This window comes from Rhinopithecus bieti, unplaced genomic scaffold, assembly GCF_001698545.2.
Source record: "Rhinopithecus bieti isolate Rb0 unplaced genomic scaffold, ASM169854v2 scaffold_6782, whole genome shotgun sequence".
NCBI classification, from domain to species: Eukaryota; Metazoa; Chordata; class Mammalia; order Primates; family Cercopithecidae; genus Rhinopithecus; species Rhinopithecus bieti.
This window is the reverse complement of record NW_016805866.1, coordinates 6,508,623-6,534,437: the sequence shown is the minus strand read 5'-3', so window position 1 is coordinate 6,534,437 and position 25,815 is coordinate 6,508,623. Positions and strand designations below refer to the sequence as shown.

At 40.9% G+C, this 25,815-nt stretch overlaps 1 protein-coding gene across 3 annotated transcripts in view; it reads right to left on the bottom strand.

Annotated features, from left to right (window-relative positions):
- Positions 1-673: 673 nt before the first annotated feature.
- The window catches only part of FLRT2 (fibronectin leucine rich transmembrane protein 2), a 103,058-nt gene continuing 77,916 nt past the window's right edge, over positions 674-25,815 (bottom strand). For all 3 annotated transcript variants that reach the window (XM_017873864.1, XM_017873865.1, XM_017873863.1), the window contains exon 2: positions 674-7,446. In XM_017873864.1, the coding sequence (XP_017729353.1) occupies positions 5,100-7,082 (1,983 nt within the window). In that variant the 5' untranslated portion in view covers positions 7,083-7,446 and the 3' untranslated portion in view covers positions 674-5,099. The remainder of the gene's footprint in view (positions 7,447-25,815) is intronic.

The window sequence follows — 25,815 nt, the reverse complement described above, 5'->3', positions numbered from 1 at the left end:
AAAAGGGGTTCTGAAAAATCATGAGACTAATCAGAACAGAACTTGAGCATGGACATACATTTCCATGAGTGCCTATTGAAAGGATGGATGGATGTGCTATAAACTCAGAAGCAGAAAAGTACTATGAGAATTCTTAAAGAAAACTGACATTTAAAAACAACAATGTGGCTGGGCATGGTGTCCTATGCCTGTAATCCCAGCACTTTGGGTGATTGAGGCGAGATGATTGCTTGCATCCAGGAGTTTGAGACCAGCCTGGGGAACATGGTGACACCTTGTTTAAACAAAATTTAAAAATAAAAAATAAAGCCAATAGCATCTATTTTGAATAGGGGAAAAGACTATTCTGATAAGTACAATGTCATTTTCTACATCCTAAACAACATAGATTTCACTAATATGAAATAAGATGCTCTGTGTATGTGTGTATACCTAAAAGGTATTCATAAGAACACACAATTTAGTTAGGAAATTTAAAAGAACATGAGGATTTCATATAAACTCCTCACACAAAAAGGATCAAATGGCCTTTAGAAATGGAAGTCATCTTCATGACAGGAGAACACAAAAATCCTATTACCTCCTTTATTCCTGCCCTCCTGCATCATTTATTCTACATTAACAGCACAAGTATTGACTGTATCCCAATGAACTTACTCAGATAAACACAATGTGGTTTTCTTTTAAAATAAGACTTTACTGAATATATCAACAAGGTACTGTATAGTGTAGAGTGAAGTTTGTCATTAACAAAGTGTGCGACATGGTAGGTCTCAGAGGATGTGTGATGCAGAATCTTCCAGCCCGTTGTCAGAGAGAACACACTAAACAGAAACCAGAAGCAAATCAGCATATGGTTCAAACAATGACAAATCATCAGGTTAACTTTCAGTGAATATACACTAGTCCTATGAGGGACACACAGTTGGCAATGCCTTCACCTTGCCTTAAACGGTTATAAATCTTACATTCCAGGGACACCTTTACAAATGCCCCCGTGTATGTGTGTGTGTGTGTGTACATGCATGTGCATGTTTGATATTAATTTTAAAATACTTGTTGTGATGGCCTTCCTTTGTGCTCTTCTGGTGGGTGTGCAGCTAGAAAACAAAAAACTATAGTAAGAAAATTTGATATGTTATAACAATGGTACCAGACATGTACAAAACTCTTTCTCCACAGTGACAAGCATTCCCCATTGCTGGTAACTGTCTTTTGACCCTGCTGAAGAAATCAGAGAAGGATGTAGTTATGCTTTCTTAGCATTTGTATTTTGACTTTAGAAAGAGCATCAGGCAAGGTTTGACAAGACCAAGAAAAAGACCAAGAACTGTTTTGTTCTGTGTAAGTATCTTTTTTCCGTTTGGGGCACTGTTTTCTGCTTTGCTTTCCCCTGCAGCTGGAATGGTAAATCGTGAGCAAAACTGCTATTCTCATGTTCTAAAGTAAAACGTAATGTCTCCTTGTTATAGGTTAGAGAAAAATGCTGTAAGCAAAGATGCCAATGGAAATTAACCACTTCACTTTTCAAAAGCTGCAATGGCCTCTGCAGCTGAGGTCCAGCGATCAAGTGAAGCATCCATTCCCTGTGGACTACAATATTGCCTCGTGTTCTGAATAGATGCTTCAATCATGGTATGAAGTTGTCCTCCCTGGTGGGGAAGGAAGTTCTGATTTGTGTGAAATGACTAAGATTATTATGATAGGTGCTAGTAGAAAACGAAGTTGTAATATGAGCTACTTCATTAATACTTTTTACCAGACAGGTCACATTATAGTTTTTGTTTGTAACCTCAGGGAGAATGTCTAATATATTTTCAATGAACATCCAGATAATTAGAAACTGCATTATTTCTCACAGGGGAGAATGTTTTCCATTTGATACACAAGGAAAATAGGCAGGGGATACAATCCTCGTATCTGCCTGCGATTATCCCATGCAGTGGGCTGCTAATGCATCTGATGGTGTTTGAAGGTAGCCCAGAGTCTCTCTATAATCAAACGTATCTCCCCAAACAAGCAGGTACTAACAACTACCCTGGCTATAGATAACTGTCAATATATCCTTGTGATCGTGACTATGCCACTTCCTTTTCAGTGTCTTCTGTACAGTGACAGTTACCGGGCTCTGAACGGGATGAGATTCTATCTGAATCACCTTATTTGGCCAGGCAGCATCAAGCTCTTTATTGGCCAGTGAACATGGATTTTTTTCCATGGTCTTGGCCTATACTCTCAACCTTGACTCTTGACTAATCATCTCAAAATACATGATAATGACAGCAAGAGAGGCCCAAACACAAAGCAGGTATTTCTGCAAAAATACATTCCCATGACTAAAAATGCCAATCAAAGCAGAATCCCCAGGGACAGTTGTTTGGCTATTTTCGTAAGACACATTAGACATCACAGATTCCATCATGTGCTTTCTATCCTGGTGCAGGTGAGGCTGTAACAAATGGGAGACGGATTTTAATCTTAGCAGTCTTTGTCGTGTTGTACACAAGATGAAAATAAAGCCTGTTACTAGGTTCAATCTCTTCAGGAACACCTCCAGCAAAAGGGACCCCGTCAGACCACCTGAAGCATTGCACATGACTGTCTCCATTGTACTACTTAAGCCCCAAATAATTCTGTGAACTCCGTAAGAAATGACAGGAACCTCTTCATCCTTGTTTTTCCTAGCCCAAAGCGATTTCAGCAGCCAGAAATCCCACTGGGGGTGAAACATACAATATACATAAATGAGAATGATTATTTTGTGAATAACAGAAATAAAAACCCTCAAAAGTCAAAGTACCATCATTTGAATGCACAATTTTATCTACACAGCCAAGGGGAAGAGGACAGTAGAAGGAAATTATCCAGCTAAGTACACAAAGCCCCCAGGTCATTGTCTTGATTTTAGATGTCTTACTGCTACACTGATCACCTTCACAGACTCTTTTCCCTTCACTGTGCGGACCTAACTTTAAAAAAAGCAACAGCCAAAACCCTCTAGCTAATAGACTAAAATGGAAACCAGAGTCACTTTAGAATTAATTTAAATTAATTCATAGCTAAGTTCAGCTCTACTGACTGCACAGTTTCAATTCTTGTGTCTAACATACAGCTGCAGTTATATTTTTCTGCTTATTCTGCAGGAGACGGGAGATTAAAACATATAAGTTGGGCTATATTATTAAAGAAAATAAAGCTCTTACTATAAAGAAAAAGTTGCATAGCATTTTATACCTAAACTTTTACAAAGAAGACACATCACAGTTTTATTTTGCTGAGAGAGAGAGAGCAAGTAAGATGATGGTGACATTTACTTCATGGGTCCTTATAATAATGGCCAGTGGTAAAAGAAATATGCATCACAGAGTGAAATGTTTAAATTTGATTTTAAAAAGATTTTTTTTCCAAGGGAGTAGTTTTTGATAATGTATGTGATCCATAGCCCTTCTCTAAGGACGGCAAAGATTAAACTATGTGTTTTATGAAGATGTTGCCTCAAAAGTATCTAGAATTAAGCAAGGACATCCCTCTCTTTTCTATGCCCTGCTCTGCCAGGATTAGGGGAACAAGCCTTCACTCTCTGACTTGTTTGCTTTTCATGCGTTGTCCTGCTAACAGAAGATTGATGATCCCTCCGCATTTGCCAAACTAGAGGAACATCCACGACGGAAAAGGAACAAATAAAATTTCAAAAGTGGAACAGGATCAAAGTCAGTACAAGGTGGAAACCAGGTATCGCTTTTTTAAAAATTAATTATTTTGGCCAGCTTTGATGTGTCCTTACAGAATTATTAGCAGTGAAAATTAGTATGCATTTAAAAATGTATAAGTACATATGGATATTTTGTGCAGCCAAGACTGGCATCCATAATTGTCCTTGAAATACTGAGCAGAGGGAGAAAAACGAAAGTGTTATAAACAACTAATTATGAAAATATATGGGAGATGATTGGAAGACAAGAATTTGCAAGGGGATAAAAGATATTACTTCAAGCTATTTCAACATGATACTAACAAAGTCAGCTGACATAACAGAACCAGTGACCAGTTGTTTTTGTCTAAATAGCAGTAAGGGTAATTTTTAAATAAGTCATTGTTGTATTTTCAAAACATTGATCACCTGTTGGTCTAAATATCATGTTGACATAGCCTCAGTGAATCTACCCAAATAATTCTCATTATCAAAAATAATTCCATTCAATATAATTCTTCCCTTAATTTTATTAGCCTCTTCTAAAAAATTATTCTAGAATATATCTCTGTTGAATGTGATTCAACCTGACATATGATTTGAACAGTAACACTTTTAAAGGGAGTTTTCTTGCTACAACATCAGACCGGTCCCTGAAGATGACTGAAATCAGACTCAAGTCTCTAACTCTGTTATCACTTAGGACCAGGGAAGCATGAAGAGTGATTTTGAAGTTCCCAGTCAGAAAGCCAACCCCTGAATTTTTAGGTCTTTTCAAATCTCATCTCAATTTTCTTGATTCTGTCAGGCCGGGTTAATTTATCTCACGGGAACTAGCTTCCTCCTGGTGCTTTCAGCATTTCCTGCACTGGGTCAAATCAGGGTAACTACCTCCATTCTTACATTATAGAATCTTTTTACCTGTCTTCCAGACCTGGAGGTATAGGAATAGTGTGAAACTATCTGGGCCATTTCTTGTTTCACCCATATTATTCCTCTTACCCTGATGAGTCCATTTAATCTGCCCTTTCATCTGACCACCAGGAATTTATTCTGACAGCTTCAACAGCGAAGTGGTTGATGTGTATCCTAAGGAAGAATCACTCGTTCTTTTTGCCTTGGCATTGGGTTCTCATTGTACGACCCTGTACAGTACTTCAGCAACTATTTTTTTTAAGTTTTAAAAAGCAAAGAGTTACAAAACTGTTTGTAATTAACTTGAAATAGAAAAGATAGCACTTTTTTAAAATCCCATTATATAGTACACCGTATAAATTACAGAGTATTCAAATGCACAAATGCATCTGTGTAACATTTATCAAATGTAATCTGCGTGTCTTTACGTGCACACACGAGTGTGTTCTCAAGAGTCTAACTGTCCGCCTTGATAACGCTGGGCCTCTGGCTGTCACGTATGGCAGTGCTCTAGGTCTGGCACGCTGCTGTTGCAGTATCGCATGTTGTTGGGGATATGGCAGTCTGTGTAATTAATGCCCCCATTTGGGGTGTAAATGGGCTGCAGTCTGAAATCTCCTTTAAGGAGTTGATCGTTATTTAAGGAGACGATCTGAAAACTGGTTTCTGTCATCTCCAGGATGGAGTTGTCCTTCTTGGTGCCTGCCTCGCAATAATCATCTTTCCGCCGGCCCCGGTTGTATTTCCACTTCTGGGAGGTGTAGCGCCCCTTTTTGTGCATGTGCCAGCAAAAGACGCTGAGCAAGACCACGAGCACAAATATCACCGCACCCCCGATTAAGCCCGCCAGCAGAAAGGGGGAGCCCATGCTGTGGGACGTCGTCTGCTCATGACTGGATGCTGTGTTGCTGCCGTTGTTCAGATAGGAGGCGTGAGTGGTGGCCTCTGAACAAATGGTGTCTTCTACCACGCGGTAGTTAAAAGCATCCAGTGGCACCAAACAAATCCGATAGGTGGATCGGGGCTCTAGGTTAACCAGGCTCAGGTGTTGCTTCTCACCGCTGACTATGCGCTCCTGAACGATGCCCCCTACTAAACTGTGGCCCATTTTCACCCATGTGAGTTTGTATGCCATCACGGTGAAGAGAGAGAGCCAGCTGACTTGAATGGAAGTATCATTCACAAAATGGATAGAGAGCTGGATCCGTTCAGAAATAGGTGGGGTCACTCTTTCTCTGCCATCCCAGTCAGGAATCGTGGGAAGTTTCGATGTGGTAGGAGTTGGAGGCGTGTGGCTTCTGCTAGGGTTTGGAACAGAGAGGGTGGGAGGCTGAGTGGTCGGAGAAGCTGTACTCGGGGCTGGGGTGAAGAGAGGCAGGCCGGGGGTCGTGGTGGGACAGGACAAAAGATTCATATTTAATTCCCTGACGGCCATCCCCCGGACTTGTTCAGGACCTTGGCACATGAAACCCCGCACGTTGAGAGATGAAGGGATGTATTTGAGCCATTCCGTGACCCATTTGATACTGCAGTCACAAAACCAAGGGTTATTCCGCGCAGTGAGCTGCTTCAGGTTGGAGAGATTATCAAAAACCCCTTGAGTCAGCATCCGCAGTTGGTTGTTGGATATATCCAGCCGTTCCAGCTTACGCAGATTTGAGAAGGCTGTCAAAGGAATGTGGTTTATCTGGTTGTCCTGCAAATAGAGCCTGATCAGATGTGTACCTGGGAGATCGGGAGGAGGGTGGGACAGCGAATTACGGACGATTGAAAATTCCTTGAGCTTGGTGAGATGGCTGAAGGTGCCGTCGGCGATACCCTTGTTGGTCAGGAGGTTCCCGTCCACAATAAGACGCTCCAAGCTCGTGAGATTCTGGAATGCCATGTCGGATATGACAGCAATTCGATTTTCATCCACCCTTAGCTCTTGCAAGTCCACAGGAAGCCCCACAGGCACACTGCTCAGGTGATTCTTAGACAAAAACAACAATTTGAGGCTAATAGCCTCCCGGAAGGCCCCGTCTTCCACCCCCACTGTGGATATGGAGTTATCATCCAGGTGCAGCTCTTCAAGCTTCAAGAGCTGGGCAAGAGCAGCCCGTGAAATGGTCTGAATATTGTTTTCCTGCAAATGGAGAACTCTGACATTCTTGGGAAGGTTCATGGGGAATTCGTCCAGTTGGTTGCCGTACAGGTAGACCGTGTGCACCGACTGTACATTGTGCAGTTCTGCAGGAAATCCAGCATTATTAATTTGGTTGTTGTGGAGGTAGAGTACGGTTACGCCCTCCGGGATCCCAAGAGGCACTGAGGTCAAGCTTCGCTCATTACAGTAGACAAAGTTCCTGTCGCAGCGGCACACACTAGGGCAGGCCAGGAGTTTGGACACCTGTGAGTAGAGCCCCAGGGAAATGATAAGCCAAGACTTCAGGAAAAAAGCCCCATGGCTGGGCCACTTTGTGGTCTGTAGGCCCATTTCTGAAGTACGGAAATAAAATACAATGTAGTGGGAAAAAGAAAAAGAAAAAAAAAATAAACAGATAGCAAAATCAAAATGACTGGACCGGGTTCTGCGGAAGTCCAGAACTCTAGCTAGAGGGAACGTCCTGAAGGCGTATGGTAAAATAATCTCCCTGCTGTCCTGGGTTTTATCAGCCTGTGTTGCCCTCTTTGCTGCTGTCCTCCATGTGCAAAAAATTCAACAGGGAGAATTTTTCCACACTGGCAAGAGGTGATGGCAAGTTATCAGCCGTGTCAACACAAGGCAGAATTCTCTTCTTTTGTAGGTCAAGCCAGCCTTGATTAGCCTACGAACTTCTTGGTTAAGCTCAATCTGCAATCTGTTGTAGGAAAGAAAAGAGGAAATGGTCAGTTAAGGGCAGTAATGAAAGAAGTGCCAATATGACCCTGAGCCTTTCAAAAACAATGAGATTGGAATGAAATGTTGAGAGGCCAGGGCTGGCATTAAGTGGAATTTCAAATAACAGTAACTTAGTTGAAAAGGTATTCAAGAAATAATTAACATAGTATCTTCAAAAGGACATCATGCTGTTACTTGTCACTATCAACCATCGTATTGTGAATTTATCAGTACCTTCTCTTTTATCTATTCTTCATCTATTTGCATATCCAAACACTTAATTACAACAGGCACACTGCTGAATCCACTCAATCAGTTAATGATAATTATCTACAAATCCTACTGGTCATAGACTTGTTTCAAGGTAGAGGTGATGACTGACAGCTAGCAAAAGTGAAGGTGAAAATGTGAAGCCCTGCATAGTTATATATTTAAAAATGCAAAATAGAGACTAATAAAGTCACTTAAAAAGATGCATCCTTACTGAAAAATTATTCCAAATGCATTGTATTTCCAAATACATTTACTATATATGAACTTTCATATACAATGTTATAAAAAAGCTGTAGCTGAATTAGTTGCCATTTCCTTTTAAAATGTATTTTAAAACTCTGATACAAAACTTATTCATGCTTAACGGAAAATTTTAGAGAATAAAATATAAAGAATATAGTATGAAGGTGATAAAGATTATATCATTGTATTATCACCCAAGAGATAATTGAAATCGATTTGCTTACTTTCCATTTTTTCTATAGCACATATACTTAACAAAATTCGGAATCATTATTTATTTTCTTTTTGTTACCTAACATATGTCATGAACCACATGACCACGTAATTTAAAAAAATCAATCATTCAAAGAAAAAAAAATTCAAAGAAAAAATTTTTCAAAGAAAAAAAAAGTAGTATAAACGTAGTGAACAGAGGCATGTATGAAGGCAGAGAGACTTTTTTCTTTTCCACTTCTTGTCTCCCTTCCTCTTTATCTTCCTCCAAAATAGCTTGCACTCGAGTCACCGAGGAGAATGACTAAGCTCCAGCCCACAAAACATCTCCACTTATCTCCTCCTTCGGGACCTCTAGGTCCAGATGAGATACACCATTGTGATCCCTTGAAGAGTTGCCAAGCTCACGACTAGGGGTAAATTATTTTTCAATAGCACCACCTTCTTTCCGTCTGTGCTTTCCTGCTTTTATTAGAGGTCTTTTAGTAAATTTTGAAATGACAGAAGACACAGTTGAGGAAGTCAAGGCAATCCACAGATAGTAATCATGCCTTCTTGCTCCAGAAAGTATTTCATCTGTTTTTAGATTAGAGAGGTAAAGAAGTTAATTGAAAGGTGCCAGATTTGATTTCCCTACAAAATAAGCTAACATGATAGGACACGGCAAACTGCGAGTCTCTTAATTCTCAGGAATATAAGGAGATTGAAACAACTTACATCTAAAAGCACAGAGGAACTACTTGAAATTGTTCCCTTAGCTATCTTTAGAAATATAATTAAAAAAGAAAAAAAGAACACTGGAAATGTTATTTAAGTGTCGAGGATGTTGTAAATATGTTCTATAATTTAAAAGATTGTAAGCCATCTAAAAAAATGCCTTTGATGACCAGAAATGGTAAAATTCATTTTTTATTGTTTAGGAAATATAAAGTGGGTGGGAGGGGATCTTTTCCAGGTAAAAGAGAGAGATATGATGCTTTATTAAAATCAAGCATGCCAGGGCTTGATTTCACGTGGTGGCTTACACCTGTAATCCTAGCACCTTGGGAGGCCGAGGCAGGCATATAGCCTGAGCCCAGGAGCTCAAGACCAGCTTGGGCAACAGAGTGAAATCCCATTTCTATTAAAAATTAGATAAATTAGCCAGGTGTGGTGGTGTGAGCCTGTAGTCTCTGCCACTCTGAAGGCCGAGGTGGGAGGATCGCCAGAGCCCAGGAGGCAAAGGTGAGTCAAGATCATGCTGCTGCAGTCCAACCTGGGTGACAGAGCAAGACCCTGTCTCAAAAAAAAAAAAAGTCAAGCATTATTTAATTTTTTACAAAACCTAATATACATTTTGGTGCTGAAAAGGATGCCATTCCTTCCAAAAGAAACTTCTCTATAGACTTAAAGAATAATTTATGTAACTGAGGAGGCATAGGAAAAATGAGTTTAATGCAATCAGCCTGATGGCATCCTTAGCTCAAGTTTCAAACTATCTTAATGTTCCCTAGCATCTTGGTACTCAAGTGTGGTCCTTGGTCCAGCAGCATGAGACTAACCTGGGGAGATGGTAGAAAAGCTAAACCTCAGGCCCAGAATCTGCATGTTAGCGAGAGCCGGGGGTGGGTGCATTCAAATTTGTGAAGCACCATGAACATCTTATTTAATCATTCATGTTTTAATTTATTAGATTTAAAATAGATGCAAGAGCATGTCACATGACTCTTTTGAGAAGAGTTAAGGCATAAGGCATACTAATCACTTTTGTCCCCGGGAGACAGTCTCAAATAACATCTTATATGTAAATTACATCTTTTGGGTGGAGCAGTGCAATGACTATGTATGACACTTGGCCTTAACAGAGAATGTTTCTCTGGATGACAAGTACTAACGTCTAGTAGGACCTTAAAGAGCTACTTGTCATCACAGTAGCCCACTTCTGTAAAACATTTAAGAATAAAAAACTGTTCAGTTCTATTAATAATTACTTCCGCAAGAGCTAGGAAAGTGAGACTAAAGAATCAAATGTAATGTTTTTGAGTATTCTACTGGAATCTTCAAAGTGTGATAGAAACAACCACGGAAAAGAATGTCCTAAGGTAGAAAAACAGCAACACCAGGGTCTCTAAGTTCCTATATGAAAAGAATAGATGCTTCTACGTTGTCTTATAGGCCAAGTATTAGGGGCTAAGAAACAATCAATACTTGAAGATGATGGTGTTTGCTTCGAGTTCATCAGCTAACAGCCTCAAGGACATTAACACTGGGAGTCAACCAAATACTCAGGGATGGGCCTAGAAACTATTATTATGCATCCAAACTGTAAATTTTCCATTTCCTGAACTGTGTCCTCTGCAAGGAGAGAATAGGTCCCCATCAGCCAAGACTTTGCCCCAGGGCCTTGCTCTCTTGCAGGCATATTTTACTCATGAGTGGTTCTTTTATAATTATATAAGAAGATGATGAGGTTCTGAAGAAAGCTCCTAATAAGATTACATGGGGCAAACTGTCATGTTCATACACCTTAATAGGAGAAACGTCCCAGCTACACCACAATGTGTTGATCGGCTATGACAAGTTCAATTTTGAATGAAAACAAACTCTCGGAGCTTTCTTTGACCTTCTTGGGAATCCCACAAAGTAACAGCATATAGCAGATTTGTTCTATTCCGCGTATCAACAACAGCTTACACCTATCAGTGAATGCACTGTATTTTTCTTTCAATCAGTACAAATATTAGTAAAATTGCAACCACCTAGGCCATAATGATTCCTTTAAATTAAAATTTTTAAATTTAAATTTTCTTTGCATTTCCAGCTGTGGTTCCTACTGAATAATGAAGATAGAGATCCTTTTAGACTTTAAGTTGGGGGCCATATTTACAGAGAAAGAAAGTATAATGGTCAACAAGTATAGATCCTGAGTTCTCATCCTACTTCTATCACCAAGTAGCAGCAGGATCTTGAGTACACATTTCTCTTTTCAAGTCTTAGTCTCCTTATCTGAAAAATGATAATAATGGTTCCTAATTCACAGCACAGTTGACAGGGTTAAATAAAATAATACTTGTAAAAAATTTACGTCTGTACATGGCAAATGCGTAATAATGCCGATTATTCTCTATGTAATTGTTATTATTAATGATATCCAAAGAGGTGAACTCCACTGTTTAGAACAAAATAAAATCAGCCTTGACCTGCCAAGCTTTATGCACTTGCAACCACCCCAGTTTCTCAGCCTAAGCACTACTACATTTTGCAGCTGATAATTCTGTGCGATGGGGCTGTGGTGTGCATCCCAAAATGTCTCCTGATGTTGCCACATATATGTCCCCTGGAGTGGGAAAATCATCCTCTGTTGAGAATCGATGATCTACACACACCTTCTTACAAGTGCTTTAGAAAGTTAGCATTATTGTCATAATTTTCTAGAGAAAACTAAGATAAATTTCTAATAAACATAACCTAAAAATGCTTCTCCCATGGACATCAAAAAGCATGAAAATGTAATATACTTTCCACGAATTTATTGAACCAATATTTATTGAGCACTAGAACGAGGATACAGCTGTATACAGAGCTGATGTAGTTTTTGGCTCATGAGTTAAGTGAGGGGAGAACAATGAGTAGGCAGGGAATTAGGGTTCTATGTAAAGAGTTCTTAACCCTAGAGCACCAGGTAATCCTGGTCCTGTGTAAAGAGTTCTACCCTAGCCCATGAGCTATCAGGAAAAACACTGCAGGGAAAGGATGGCTCTGTGAAAATCAGAAGGATAGAGAGGCCCAAGCCGGGAAGAAGGGTAAGTTCTGCATACAGATCCAAGCTGCTTGAAATGTGAAGCCAGAGATGAATCCCAGCTCAGCTGAGAGGAGGAACAAAACATTAACTGCACAATACTTTCTCCCGGCTGTCTGTCTGCTTCTCACTGAGGTAGTCGTGCTTCTAGAAGACGATAAACAAACTCATGTTTCAAAATCACTGGGCATTTCACCTGTAAGCCTAAATGTTGGTGATAAAAAGAATTGCTTTACAAGGTAAATTTCAAATTCAAAGGGAAAAGAGTATTTTTTGATTTTTAAATACTTCCCTGTTTATGTGAATACTGTATTGAATATGTTGCTTCCTCTCCAGGAAACTAGAATTATAAAGAATGGCTTAATCGCAGGTGCTAGGTAAAAACAGAAATTTTCGTTTAAGGGAGATCACAGTTTCAAAACCTGAGTAATAAACCCCAAAAAAAAAAAAAAAAAAAAAAAAATGCTCTTTGCGGGCAGCAAGAATCCAGCCTTGCCAGTCTCTTAAAGATGACAGTAAAAGCAGCAGCTATGCCAGGCTACTTTATTGTAATTTAACTCTTTTCATAGGAACTGAGACTCAAAGCACAGAAGTCATGCAAAAGCTTTCTGCACAGTGTTTCTCTGCTAATGCTGCCTAAACAGGTTTTTTCCTTTTCTAATTAATTCCAGGAGTCTGTATTCCAGGATCGCTTAATAAACTAAGACGACAAAAATCATAGGACAGAAAATAAGAATTGTCAATAAGCATTGCCAATCACATAATAGAATGACAAGGAGAAACCTAATAAAATCTTAATGGTTTCAGCACTGGCTGAATTGTGACAAGGCCGCGCGGCGCATGAAGTGATACAAATGAGAAAGCTATACTGAAGAGGAATTCTCTTAGAAAAGTTTCCCAGGGTCATATCTGACTTATAGCTTCTGGAGTTAAGCAGTTCATGCCGAAAATCAGACACAGGCAGGTGCATAATCCACAGGCCTGACTGCACTACAAATCTGGAAACACTAAGGCAATTTATAGATTTTATGCACATTTCCATATTCTTGACTATAGGTTCTAAATACTGTTTGCACAATAATCAGGAGAGTCCTATAGTTAGCTGACCGAGGTGTGGGGATTAGCAAAGGAATTTAAGGAAACATATATCAATAGCCACCCTGTAGCCTGAAACCATTTTTCTATCTCGTTCACTAAACTTCAACCAAGCCTCTGGAAGTTGCTCATTAGGCAAATATTTATCTTTACTGAGACAAAGAGAAAGAAAAAAGGGAAAAGAGAAAGAAGGAGAGAGGGAGGGAAGGAGGGAAGAAAAGAAAAGCAACACTTTGTTTAAACAGTTGACCATCTCCAGCCTCCAGTCAATCTCAAATTGAAAACATTAAAATCAGACCAAAAAGGAAAAACTACGCTCTTGGCAAACGCGAAATACTCTAATACATTTGAAGCGTTGTTCTCACATGGTTTCCAATTGGTTCGAGTAATGGGGGTAACTTGAGAACAAATAACCAGTGTTATAAATTCAAATGTATGAACTTGAGGACACTTTCACTACTGCTACATGCCTCTCTCAGCCCACCAGGAGGGTGATCCCACTGATCATCCCTGGCTCCCTTTAAAATCTGGAACTGCAGGATTGGGTGACCTCTTTCCACGTCAACTACTGCCTGCATGGTGGTTAGATCCAGAAGAATAGCCAACTGTCTTGACGCTCTGAAAGCTATTCCTGACAGCAATGGCTGGGTAGTTGGTCCTCAGTAGTGAAGGGAAGCTGGTAGAGCAGGATTTCAGGAGGCAAATAAATTGAGAGAGTACTAATAATATATAAAAGTCTATGGCCCATAACAGATGGATCTTCTATAGTGGATGTCTATATACTTTCAATTCATTTCAAAGGAATATAATTCAGTTCATTCATAACATGAATTCATTTGTTCAAATAGATTCCAGCCATCTTATGTTTCACAGAAAATAATTGATTTCTTAGACTCTTACCTTTGGGAAAAATTTTTCCCCTCATCACTTGGTACACTGTTTCCCCAAACCTGAGGGTCATCAAAAACACTAGGGGAAAGTGATGAGAAATGAAGGTTTCTGGGCCCCACCCCTGCAGATTGTGGTTTAATAGGTCTGCAAAGGAGGTGGGTCAGGTGCAATTTGTCAACTTTCCCAAGTGAGGCTGATGATCAGTCACTTTAAGGTTTGACCACCCAGCCACTCCCTATCAGGAATTGTTTTCAGGGAACTGAAACAACTGGTCCTTCTCTCTTCTGGGTCTGATTTTGTGTTGTGGAAAGAGTTGAGGGTTTGGAGTCAGTCCGAATTTATTTTCTTCTCTCAGCGCTTCCACTCCCTAACAGCATGACAAAGGGCACCTGACTTAATTGACTTAACCTCTCTGAATTTTACTGTTTTTTATCTCAAAGAGGATAATCAGCTGTGCTTAGGAAATTGTTGGGAAGATTAGACATAAATCACATCAAGTGACTAACAGTACCAATCAGGCACTCAATAAACTGGTTTAAGAGAGGTAGAAAAGGTGTTATGAGAAAGAGCTGGGCTCTGGAGACAGAGGACCTGAACAGCTTTTCCACTTACCATTTGTGTTAACTTGGGCATACTATGTCACTTCTCTATGTCCCAGTTAATTCATATAAACTGGAGAAAATAATAGTATTAATAGTTCACGGTTGTTAGAGGAATGTAAATCACTTAGAACATTACCTAACGTGTGGAAAACACACACTCATTATCTTGGTCATTCCTAAGATTAACTTTAAATAACAACAAAAGCTCCTGTGCCAGGGAGCATTTGTCCCTAATTTGGTAGAGAACTGGTTGTAGTGAATCCATCAACTTTTACTTTCCTTGTTCATTCATTGATCACAGTTCTTTCCTTTGGTAATATACATATACATCTTCCATCCATCAATCCTGAAAATATGTTCAGACATTTATGAAGTTGGTCAGTGAGTAAGTGACAGGGCTAGGACTTGAACTCAGGGATGGGCTGCAGGGCCTGCTCCTAACCTCTGTTCTGCCTCTCTGTAAGCTCTAGGCAGACCAGCTGGTCTTCTTTCACTCACCATTATTTCCCCAGAGCCTACAGCGGCACGTGGCAGGCATTCAAGAACTGTTTGTAGCATAAATGAACGAGTCAAAGAACTACCTTCAGATGATTACTTTGTTTGAAAAGGCAGTCTGCAAAAACTCTTTGACATCTTCAATCTGAGGTCCCACAAGGAATCAGTGAGATAATATTTCAGAATAGCTTTCAAGAGTTTTAAGCTACCTAAAGCTATCTGGAAAGATTGAGGGATACATAGAGCGATGGATGAATAGTCCCTGGGCTTAAAGAAACTAGATGTCCTTTGTAAAAGGCATAGAACATGCAACTAGGAAATAGTTGCAATTACTACAGCACTATATTTGTTTTAGCAAATAACATCAAATTCCATGCTCTAATTGACTTATAGTACTGCAGAAATAGGGTCACTCAGAAACATTATAACATACTTGGTTTGTCGAGAGGCATGTCTGTACCTAATAGCTCACCTCTATGATGGTTGTGACCTGAAACCAAGTAAGTATTTGTGATCTACCACAAAAAAATTTGAATTTCTATTTATATAATAACAATATATTCTAAATATTTACATAAATTCAATGTGACAGTTCAACCGAACTTTAATTGCATACTACTTTACCATTCCACAGTTGGAATCAACATAAAATAGTCCAGTATCTTTGAGAACTTATAAAAAGGCTTATAAAAAAATAAACTGAATCCAAAAATGTAAACATGGCCTACTTCCCTACCCTAATATTGCACACATGTAATATACATAACAAAACAGACAATCGTATGCCTCCTTCACAAGAGGAATACAGATTTTGGTCAAAGATATTGATTAGGTGCATGAAATGAAATTACATACTGTGTATTTCCAGGTGAGTTATCTGGTTTTGAGTCTAAAAAATGAAAAATTCATTGCTTAAGCCTATTTTGGTATCATAGAGATGACTCTGAATGTAAATGGTATAAAATTTCCTCACTGAATAAATAGGTTTTTACAATGCGCCTTCTCATCTTCAGAACACCTGTCATGCTGAGGTGTCAGGCTATGTTCAGGAGACTATTTCTGGATTTGAGGAACAAGAGGGGATAAGAAACAGAGGAAAAATTAGTATTGCTTATTATCCTTGACCCTCTTCTTCTCTCAAGGACATTTCCCCCATCCCTACCCCAAGAACATGACTAGAAATGGCTTAAGATCAAATCAAGTCATTCTAAAGCTTAAAATAAAACCCAGATAAGCTGCCTCAGTATCATATCCAGTGTGGCTGCACAATACTCATAAGGAATAATTTGAAGGAGAATATTGAAAATACACAGCAGGTTTTAAAAGCTACCTTTAAAATAATCTATACTGGTGGCCTTGATCATGTGAATGAATTCTGAGATGTGTTCTCCAAACACAGAAGAATTTAAACATACAGGCAGATCCTTTTACAGGTTTATACACAATCAGAATGCTGCTTTCATTGAGGGCCATGGCAGCTTTCAAACTCTACCCCAAAGGCAAAAAGCTCGTATTTTCTTAGTGCTAATCGATTTCAACCACTTAACTGTTTTTTTTTTTTAAAAAAGAACTCCCACCAATAATAATTTTAAAAACTCAGAAGCATACAATGACTTAGGTTTTTTTTTTTTTTTTTTTTTTTTTGAAAAGTTAAGTTACGTTCTGACTCAGTCCCTGTCACTCAGGCTATGTGCATATAATGGCCACCAGAGGGAGGCAACACAGCTGAAAGATGGTCCCAATACACACACACACACACACACACACACACACCGTCCCAATACACACACACACACACACACACACACACACACACACACACACGAGTGCTCTCTCTCTCTCTCGGCCCCCTCCCCCCACACATGAAAAGTTAGTTTTGATTGACTTTTCATCCTTGACTCAACCATGTGATGTTTTTCCAGAAAAAGGTTTCAATCTTCTATGGTCAATAAAAATAACATTCATACATAAGGGAATAATGTAAAGTCTGTGATGATAATGAAGATTTAAAACAGTGAGAGTGATGAGAGAATCCTATGCTTGAAATGAGAGTGGGTTATTCATTCCTTCTTTAGTTACACTCCCACGCTTGACTAGACTGCAGGCCCTTGTCCTTGGGGAGATCATACTTGGTTCCTCTTATAAAGTACTACATCTCCAAGACAGGTCAGCTGTCTGAGACAATACATTCTAGAAACAGGTCAAGGAAAAAGACATGTGAGTGGGCAACAACATATGTTGTGCTTTCCTGATGAGCCTCCATTTCCTCAAAAATCTTTCCTTGTTGGTTCTCTGACGCTTTTAAAATTTCATAATAATAAACCAATTCTTTTGCATCAGCCTGCAACCCTCTCTAGAAAAGCAAAAGTTTTTGGTAAACATTCCAAACCAAGTGAGGTGTATCAGACCTTTCTTTAAGGCTAGTATTTCTCACACATTTATTCATCAGACAATTGAGTGGCTGCTGTGTGTCTGATGCAGCAGGAGGCCCATGTGATGCACAGGTGAGCAAGACAGATAAAGTCCCTACATTCCGGAAGGTGCTATGTTTAGAAAGCAAGATCGCCTGTAATCCCAGCAATTTGGGAGGCCAAGGCGGGTGGACCACCTGAGGTCAGGAGTTCAAGACCAGCCTGGCCAACATGGTGAAATCCCGTCTCTACTAAAAATACAAAAACTAGCTGGGTGTGGTGCCAGGTGCCTGTAATCCCAGCTACTTTGGAGGCTGAGGCAGGAGAATCACTTGAACCCAGTGGTGGAGCATGTAGTGAGCCGAGACTGCACCACTGCACTCCAGCCTAGGCAACAAAGGGACACTCTGTCTCAAAAAAAAAAAAAAAAAGAAATTAATTAATCAAAACTACAAAACTTGAGATTAGAAATGATAAAATTGTAAGCAATGTCATGAAGGAAATAAAGAAGGTCACAGAGGATGGTAATGGTGGGTGTCAGGTAGATTTGAATATGGCAGTCACAGATGGCATCTTAGACAATGGCATTCCTAAAGAATGAGGAGTGGCTAAGGATGGGGGATCCAGGGTGACGAATGATACTGCTCGGGAGAAGAGTGGCCAATAAGTAAGTCCAGGTAAAGGCAAGAGCTGGCACAAGGATATAAGAAAGAGAGCCTTAGCTCTGGCAGGAACTGAAAGACCAGTGTGTCTGGGAAATTTTATGAGAAATGAGGAGAAGGCAAAGTGCAGAAATAGGGTCAAGAGTTTTAATGGACTTAAACAGGCAAATCTTCCTGGCTTTGGTAAACCATTTAGAATCTATTCTCATGGCAATGAAAAGCCCACAGGGAAGGTATAGTGAGAAGGTAAAGATCAAAGAGGCTACCTGGATCTACCCAGTAAAGAGCTGAAAGAAGTTCTTGAGAAGTAATGATGAAGTAGAACAGGAAATTTCATCAAGAACAAGAGCCTGGAGAAGAAAAGTATGCTCTAAATTTCTGTCAGAATTCTCTTTCCAAATGTCCCATTTCAGAGAGTCTCTTCTCGCAAATATCCCCACATATTTTTTTTCCAGCTGTCTCAAATTCTCTTTAGAAAGAGAGGAAGTATAAATAATAAATAAATAAAAGAAATACAGCTTTGACTAAACAAGGGCTTTGATGAGAAAGTGAGGAACCCACGCTGGGTAAAGACAGTCATGTAATTAATTAGAAGGGTCTCCTGAATCCTATCATGAGCACTGAAGCCTGCCACCCTGTTTAGCATAATGTCCCTTCCACTGGGGAAGGCACAGGCCACCCGCTGTTCCCCAGCGAGTAAATTGGTCCCTACCTATAAATTATTCTATGTGTGGTGAAGAAAAACATTGGCTTTTTTCCTTCTTCTGAAGTTCTGTGCACAGCCTGGCAAACAACCTCCAATAATTTGAAAAAGTGGCTTTTAGTGACCCTAGCAATAAAAAAGTTACTAGTGCAATAGAGTTTGACACATTTCTAGAAGGCTGCCTGGGCTGTGTCATGCATGAGAGGTGACCCTGTCTCACCTGAGAATAGAGCTCCGGGGCTGCTCCCCAGTTCATGGCTTACTGCAGAGGGCGGGCCACATTTTAAGATGTGCAGGTGCTCACTCATGCTCTGGTTCTTCCTGAAATCTGCTCATATGTTTCTAGAACTCAGTCTCCTAAAGGAGTTACTTTGTCTTTTGGGGGGACTCACAGGTGCAGAAACTAGGTATTTAGGGTCAAGACTAAATGAAGCAAATTTGCAGTGAAACAGCCACCTCCATTAACTACCTTTGCATGTGGCTAAGCTCTGACTCTAGTGTTTTCTCCAAATGTTCTATCTCCCCAACTCTCTTGACCATTCTGCAGGGAATTCAGAAGATGGGAATAATCTCAAAACCAGTGAGAGTTCCTGAAAAAGCTGAAATTGACCACAATACCAACATTACACCTACCACCCACGCCCCTCCTCTCAGGGTAAGGAACGCACAGGGTCAAAGGGATACAACCATCCAAAGCCTGTATTACTCCTTCAGGGCTCTGTCTTGGGTACCCAGATTCCAGAATTTCCTGGCTCCAACTTTCTCACAGGGCCCTGGAGAACCTCTCCACTGGGTCTGTCCTCTTGAGGTTATGACACTTCTAAGCTTGTTCGGATTAGGGAGGAGGAGTGCAGAGCTGGGGTGTGTGTGCAAAGCCTCCTGGGTTTCAGGACGGAGCTTCAGTGGGAAAGGAAGAGACCTGGGACCAGTTATCCCTGCACTGCCACTTTCTGTTCTGTATTTGGTAGAGTTTGAGAATTCTTAGGTCAAATCTGCCTGGACTTCCAAGACATTCTCAAAGCCAGATGGGTCACAATAAGCAAAGTTACTATACTTTTTAAACAACTTGCTAATGAGATTTGTAACTTTTGAACAATTAGATCTAAAGCAGGCCTCTCCCCATGTTCTTGCTCAGGACCCTGATAAATGTTTGCGTGGGCCTGTTGAGGGCAGTGGCTCTTCACATAATGAGCAGACCTGCCTCCAAGAAGAGAAGGGTCGTGCATACTTCCTGAATAAACAGAAACACTGCTGAAGAAAGTCATATTTTAAGCATATCATCAGGGTGGAAGAAACACAAAACCTTTAGGAAACACTATGGCTTAACTCATGAATATTGCTAGATTACAGATTCACCACAATTAAATAAAAATCCATCCATCCATTCATCTGTTCATTCACTCATTCAATAATCATTTATCAGCTGGGCAAGGTGATGCTCGCCTGTAATCCCAGCACTTTGGGAGGCCGAGGCGGGTGGATCACTACAGGTCAGGAGTTCGAGACCAACCTGGTCAACATGGCAAAACCCAGTCTCTACTAAAAATACAAAAATTAGCCAGACATGATGGCAGGCTCGCTCTTGTAATCCCAGTTGCTTGGGAGGCTGAGGCAGGAGAATTGCTTGAACCCGGGAGGTGGAGGCTGCAGTAAGCTGAGATCACACCACTGCACTCCAGCCTGGGCAACAGAGCGAGACTCTGTCTCAAAAAAAAAAAAAAAAAAAATCACTTATTAAATAAACACATGATAGACAGTGTACTGTTATGGACTAAACTGTTCCCACCCAAAACTCGTATGTTGAAGTCCTAACCCCCAGTATCTCAGAATGTAACTATATTTGGAGATAGAGTCTTTAAGGAGAGCATCGAGTTAAAATAAAGTACTTAGGGTGGGGCCTAGTCCAATATGACTGGTGTCTGCATAGAAGGAGGAGATTAGGACACAAACATACACAGAGCGAAGACCATGTGAGGATCCAAGAGAAGGGAAGACGACTATCTATCAATACAATCTAAAGAGAAGAGCCTAAGAAGAAACCAGCCCTGCTGAGAGCTTGAACTCCTAGCCCCCAGAATTGCGAGAAAATACATTTCTGTTGTTCAAGTCATCCGCGAAGACCATGTGAGGATCCAAGAAAGGAGGACAGGAGAGGAGGGGAGGGGAAGAGGAGGGGAGGGGAGGGGAGGGGGGAGGGGAGGGGAGGGAGGGAGGACGCAGGAGAGGGAAGAGGGGAGGGAGGAAGGAGGAGGAGGAGAGGAGAGGAGAGGAGAGGAGAGGAGAGAAGAGAGAAGAGAAGATAGCTATCTATCAATACAATCTAAGGAGAAAAGCCTAAGAAGAAACCAGCCCTGCTGACAACTTGAACTCCTAGCCCCCAGAATTGCGAGAAAATACATTTCTGTTGTTGAAGTCATCCAGTCTGTGCAGTCTGTGGTACTTTGTTAGGGCAGTCTGAGCTGACTCATACAGAGACGCTTGATTTCTTAATACAGTAGAAAGCACACAAAATGCATAATACATAAGACAAGCATGCCACAACTAATTACAACACAAGGTGATTAAGAAACAGCTCACTTACGCCCAACTCTCATAGCAGGACTGCAAAGCAAAAACTTGTTTGTAAACTGAAGGCAAGTCCTTCTTCTAGACATTCACATTGAATTCAATCTCAGCTTCCAGGCCTCCCCAAAAGCATTTCTTCTTCTTGGAGCTGAAAACTTTCTTTTCCCAGGTGCTGTAATCCCACTCCTAGCTGCTGCAAGAATCCCCTCACTCCCTACTTTTCTGTTCAATGAATAATGACTTTGAATCTTCAATGACAATCCATTAACAAAAATGAAAACTGCTGCTAAATGGTTATTAGGAAAAGTAATATTGCCTAACTCTAATTGCTTTCTCAGACTCTAAAAATCACTGATATGCATCAACCTTTACTGTATACCCTCTGCACCAATGGCTCGCAAGTCTAAGCTTCCATCTTGGCAGGAAAACTTCCAGGGGCGGAGGGAGCATGACTCTCGGGTCAAAACTTGCTCAATCCCACATTAGAAAGTCGGCCAGGCGCGGTGGCTCAAGCCTGTAATCCCAGCACTTTGGGAGGCCGAGGCGGGCGGATCACAAGGTCAGGAGATCGGGACCATCCTGGCTAACACGGTGAAACCCCGTCTCTACTAAAAAATACAAAAAACTAGCCGGGCGAGGTGGCAGGCGCCTGTAGTCCCAGCTGCTCGGGAGGCTGAGGCAGGAGAATGGCGTGAACCCGGGAGGCGGAGCTTGCAGTGAGCTGAGATCTGGCCAGTGCACTCCAGCTTGGGTGACAGGGCGAGACTCCGTCTCAAAAAAAAAAAAAAAAAAAAAAAAGTCAACCCTCCTCTAACACGGTGCTCTGATGCCTTGGGTTGAGGAGGAACACAATAATCTATAACCCAATAGATCACACATTTCCAATGAGCATATGGAGTCTTCCCCAGCAGGATAAAAGCTGGTTCTTGGGGAAAGGAGATTTTAAAAAAAAAATCTTAGCTGTTATGAGAATTTGTGTCCCTCCAGGTGGCTACAGTACATCCACAGGTATACAGTAGATCTGTAGTATTAAAATGTCATGAGGGAATGCAATCTTTAGAAAAAAAAAATCTACGCAATCTCCTTTGGATGGTGGCAGGGCGCTGGGGGGTGCGATAATGCAAAAAGTTTGAGAGACACTGTCATAGACTACCAAGCATGGAAATAAGAACAGGCCGGGAGGGGCGGCTCATGCCTGTAATCCCCGCACTTTGAGAGGCTGAGGCGAGCAGATCACAAGTCAGGAGATTGAGACCATCCTGGCCAACATGGTGAAACCCCGTCTCTACTAAAAATACAAAAATTAGCTGGGCGTGGTGGTGCGTGCCTGTAATCCTAGCTACTCAGGAGGCTGAGGCAGGAGAATCACTTGAACTAGGGAGTCGGAGGCTGCTGTGAGCTGAGATCGTGCCACTGCACTCCAGTCTGGCAACAGAGCGAGACGTCCTCTCAAAAAAATAAAAATAAAATAAAATAAAAAAACAGCTAACATGTAATATGTAACATGTAACGTGTAATGCACCATTCCATGTGCTTGAAATTTGCTACCTAATTTAATTCTGGTGGCCACACTGTGTAGTAAATATTACATTGCTGGGACATGGAGTATTTAAGTGACTTTCCCAAGATTACAGGTGGGTGGGATATATGTAGCAGAAAATTTCCTACCAATATTCTACTTAATCATAGAAAACGCTGTGTTCTCACACCCTCAGCAAAATACACCAGCCCATGACATACTGAGGGTTAGCGGGTTGTTACGATATTCTTCTAATACCTCCACACAGTACTCTTAACCACTGAACTGTGCTCACCAAGAGTCCCTAAGTATATGATGCCACTTATACCTTTTAACTGTAATTATATAATAAAAAGAAATATTTGGTCCAGCAGTATTAGAAGTACAAAAAGGAGTTACTCATGGTATGAAAAGTTACTTGAATGGTTCAGAAAAATTCACGAATGCAAGCTACAGTTGCTGGCATATGGGGGCGGTGGGAGGGAGAAGTAGGGAAAACAGAATCTTACGAATCTTTCCTCTCAATATAAGAAAGCAAACTGGAAGTCAGAGTTGACATATTTGGGGGAGAAAATATACGAATTCAATCGGTGCTATGGAAATATGCAGAGGAAAACTGAGCTCTACGTCAAAAGATTGGCCAATTAATGTCCAATTTGATGTTTCTGCGTACAAGTTATTATTAAGTATCTTTGTGATTTCCTAATTCAACGGATGTAACTGTCCCAATTATGTCTGATCTTAGGTAACTTGTACACTCTATACGTTTTCAAATGTGTATCATGGTTCTATCAGCCTTAAAATCTGGAAAATCTGTGACTTTTTGAGGCAAAGACTCAAGCGAAAGTGTTGAGCGCCATTCACAGGAGAGAGCTGCCAGTACCGGCTTAATGATGTTCCCAGTCTGCAACTCTATTTCCGAGTTATCGAACGCACAATGTAGCTGAGAGAAAACAAAACTCTGGGCCCCCTAAATGGTCTTTCTTGACAATAGAGAGGGGGTGTGGGGAAATGTAGGTTTTAATCAAATTAGCTGGAAAGGGCTGAGATGATATTAAAAGAAAAGATAAAAATGCTCAGTTAAAGTCTTCCATACCCAGGCACTTCTGACTGCCTGAATTATTTATCAGGTTCACTGCAGTTAGGCCCCAAAAGGGCTATGAATTCTTACTGGCATCTTCTCTGTGACCTGTGATGATTCTGAACTGTCTGTGTCAAAGAATCATGTTGGCACTAACAGGAGGCCAGACTAGGCTGGGAGGACTAAATGTCTTCCTATTTTCCTTCCTAACCTCCACCCACTTCACCCCTCTGCCAACACACGCAGCAGGAAAGACTAATTTCTTTCCCATTTTCTAAGCGCTCTTTGAAGGTATTTCTTTAGCACTGCTCTGAACTACAGCTATTTAAAGCAATTTAGTTTATCTGCATCCTTTTATTCCCTCTACCATTAGTCCAATTTCAAAAACAATAAGAACAACAACAAAAAAATTGTCTCCGTTTTAAAACAGTCCTAGGCTTATTTATTTTGTTTCCGATTTTTTTTTTTTTCTTTTTTGGTGAAGTTTTCCAACTCTCTGAATTTCTTCACCCAGAGCAATTTATGAAAACAAATGCAGCCCACAGCAATCATTAACCCTTAAAGTGAACAATACTACTGTGAATTATAATGTTCAAAGACTTGGGCTAGATGGTGGGAGCTCAAAAGAAGTCAAAGATATGATTTGAGTGCTTAGTAAATTTACAATCTAGTCACGTCAATAAAATGAGCACATTGGAGATTACCAGGCAATATATAAATGTTGAAAACGGAGGAAATAGGTATAAGTAAAGGAAGATCTGGATAAGAGTCAGGAAGTCATGATTTTACTCCTGAATATTCCACTAAGGCAGACACATCACTTACCTTTCCTAGGCATCATGCCACTCACCAGCATGAAAGGAGACAGAGCGGATGATAGTTAAGCTCCTTTCTAATCTTAAAATACGTGACCATTTCCAATCCATCTCACCCTCAAGAAGTAACAACACTCCACGAAAATGTTTTTACTAACTAGTAAGACAGGTTGGGATAGGTTTAGGTGCGATGGCTCCCTGAAGTTCTTCAGCGCATAAAAGTGATATTGAAGAAAGCAACAGAAATGGGTTTGCATGAAAGCAGCCATGTTTTAACACAGTAAAAATGGCACCCTCAAGACACAAGGAAAAGTTACCTTGTGTTGTCCAGAAATATGTATACATTTGATTTCTGATCTGTTCTCCATTCTCAATACGGGTTTTTTTTTTTTTTTTGAGACGGAGTCTCGCTCTGTCGCCCAGGTTGGAGTGCAGTGGCCGGAGCTGCAAGCTCCGCCTCCCGGGTTTACGCCATTCTCCTGCCTCAGCCTCCCGAGTAGCTGGGACTACAGGCGCCTGCCACCTCGCCCGGCTAGTTTTTTGTATTTTTTTAGTAGAGATGGGGTTTCACCGTGTTAGCCAGGATGGTCTCGATCTCCTGACCTCGTGATCCACCCGTCTCGGCCTCCCAAAGTGCTGGGATTACAGTTTTTTTTTTTTGAAATTGAGTCTTGGTCTGTTGCCGAGGCTGGAGTGCAGTGGCAAGAGACCTCTGCTCGCTGCAATCTCTGCCTCCTAGGTTCAACTGATTCTTGTGCCTCAGTCTCCCAAGTAGCAGGGACTACAGGTACATGCCACTATGCCTGGCTGATTTTTGTATTTTTGGTAGAGATGGGGTTTCACCATGTTGGACAGGCTGGTCTCAAACTCCTGGCCTCAGGTGATCTGCCCATCCCAGCCTCCCAAAGTGCTGGGATTACAGGGGTGAGCCACCGTGCCTGGCCAGGTCTTAATTACCTAACAAGATGTGACAGAGAGAGAGAGAGAGACAGACAGAGGAAGA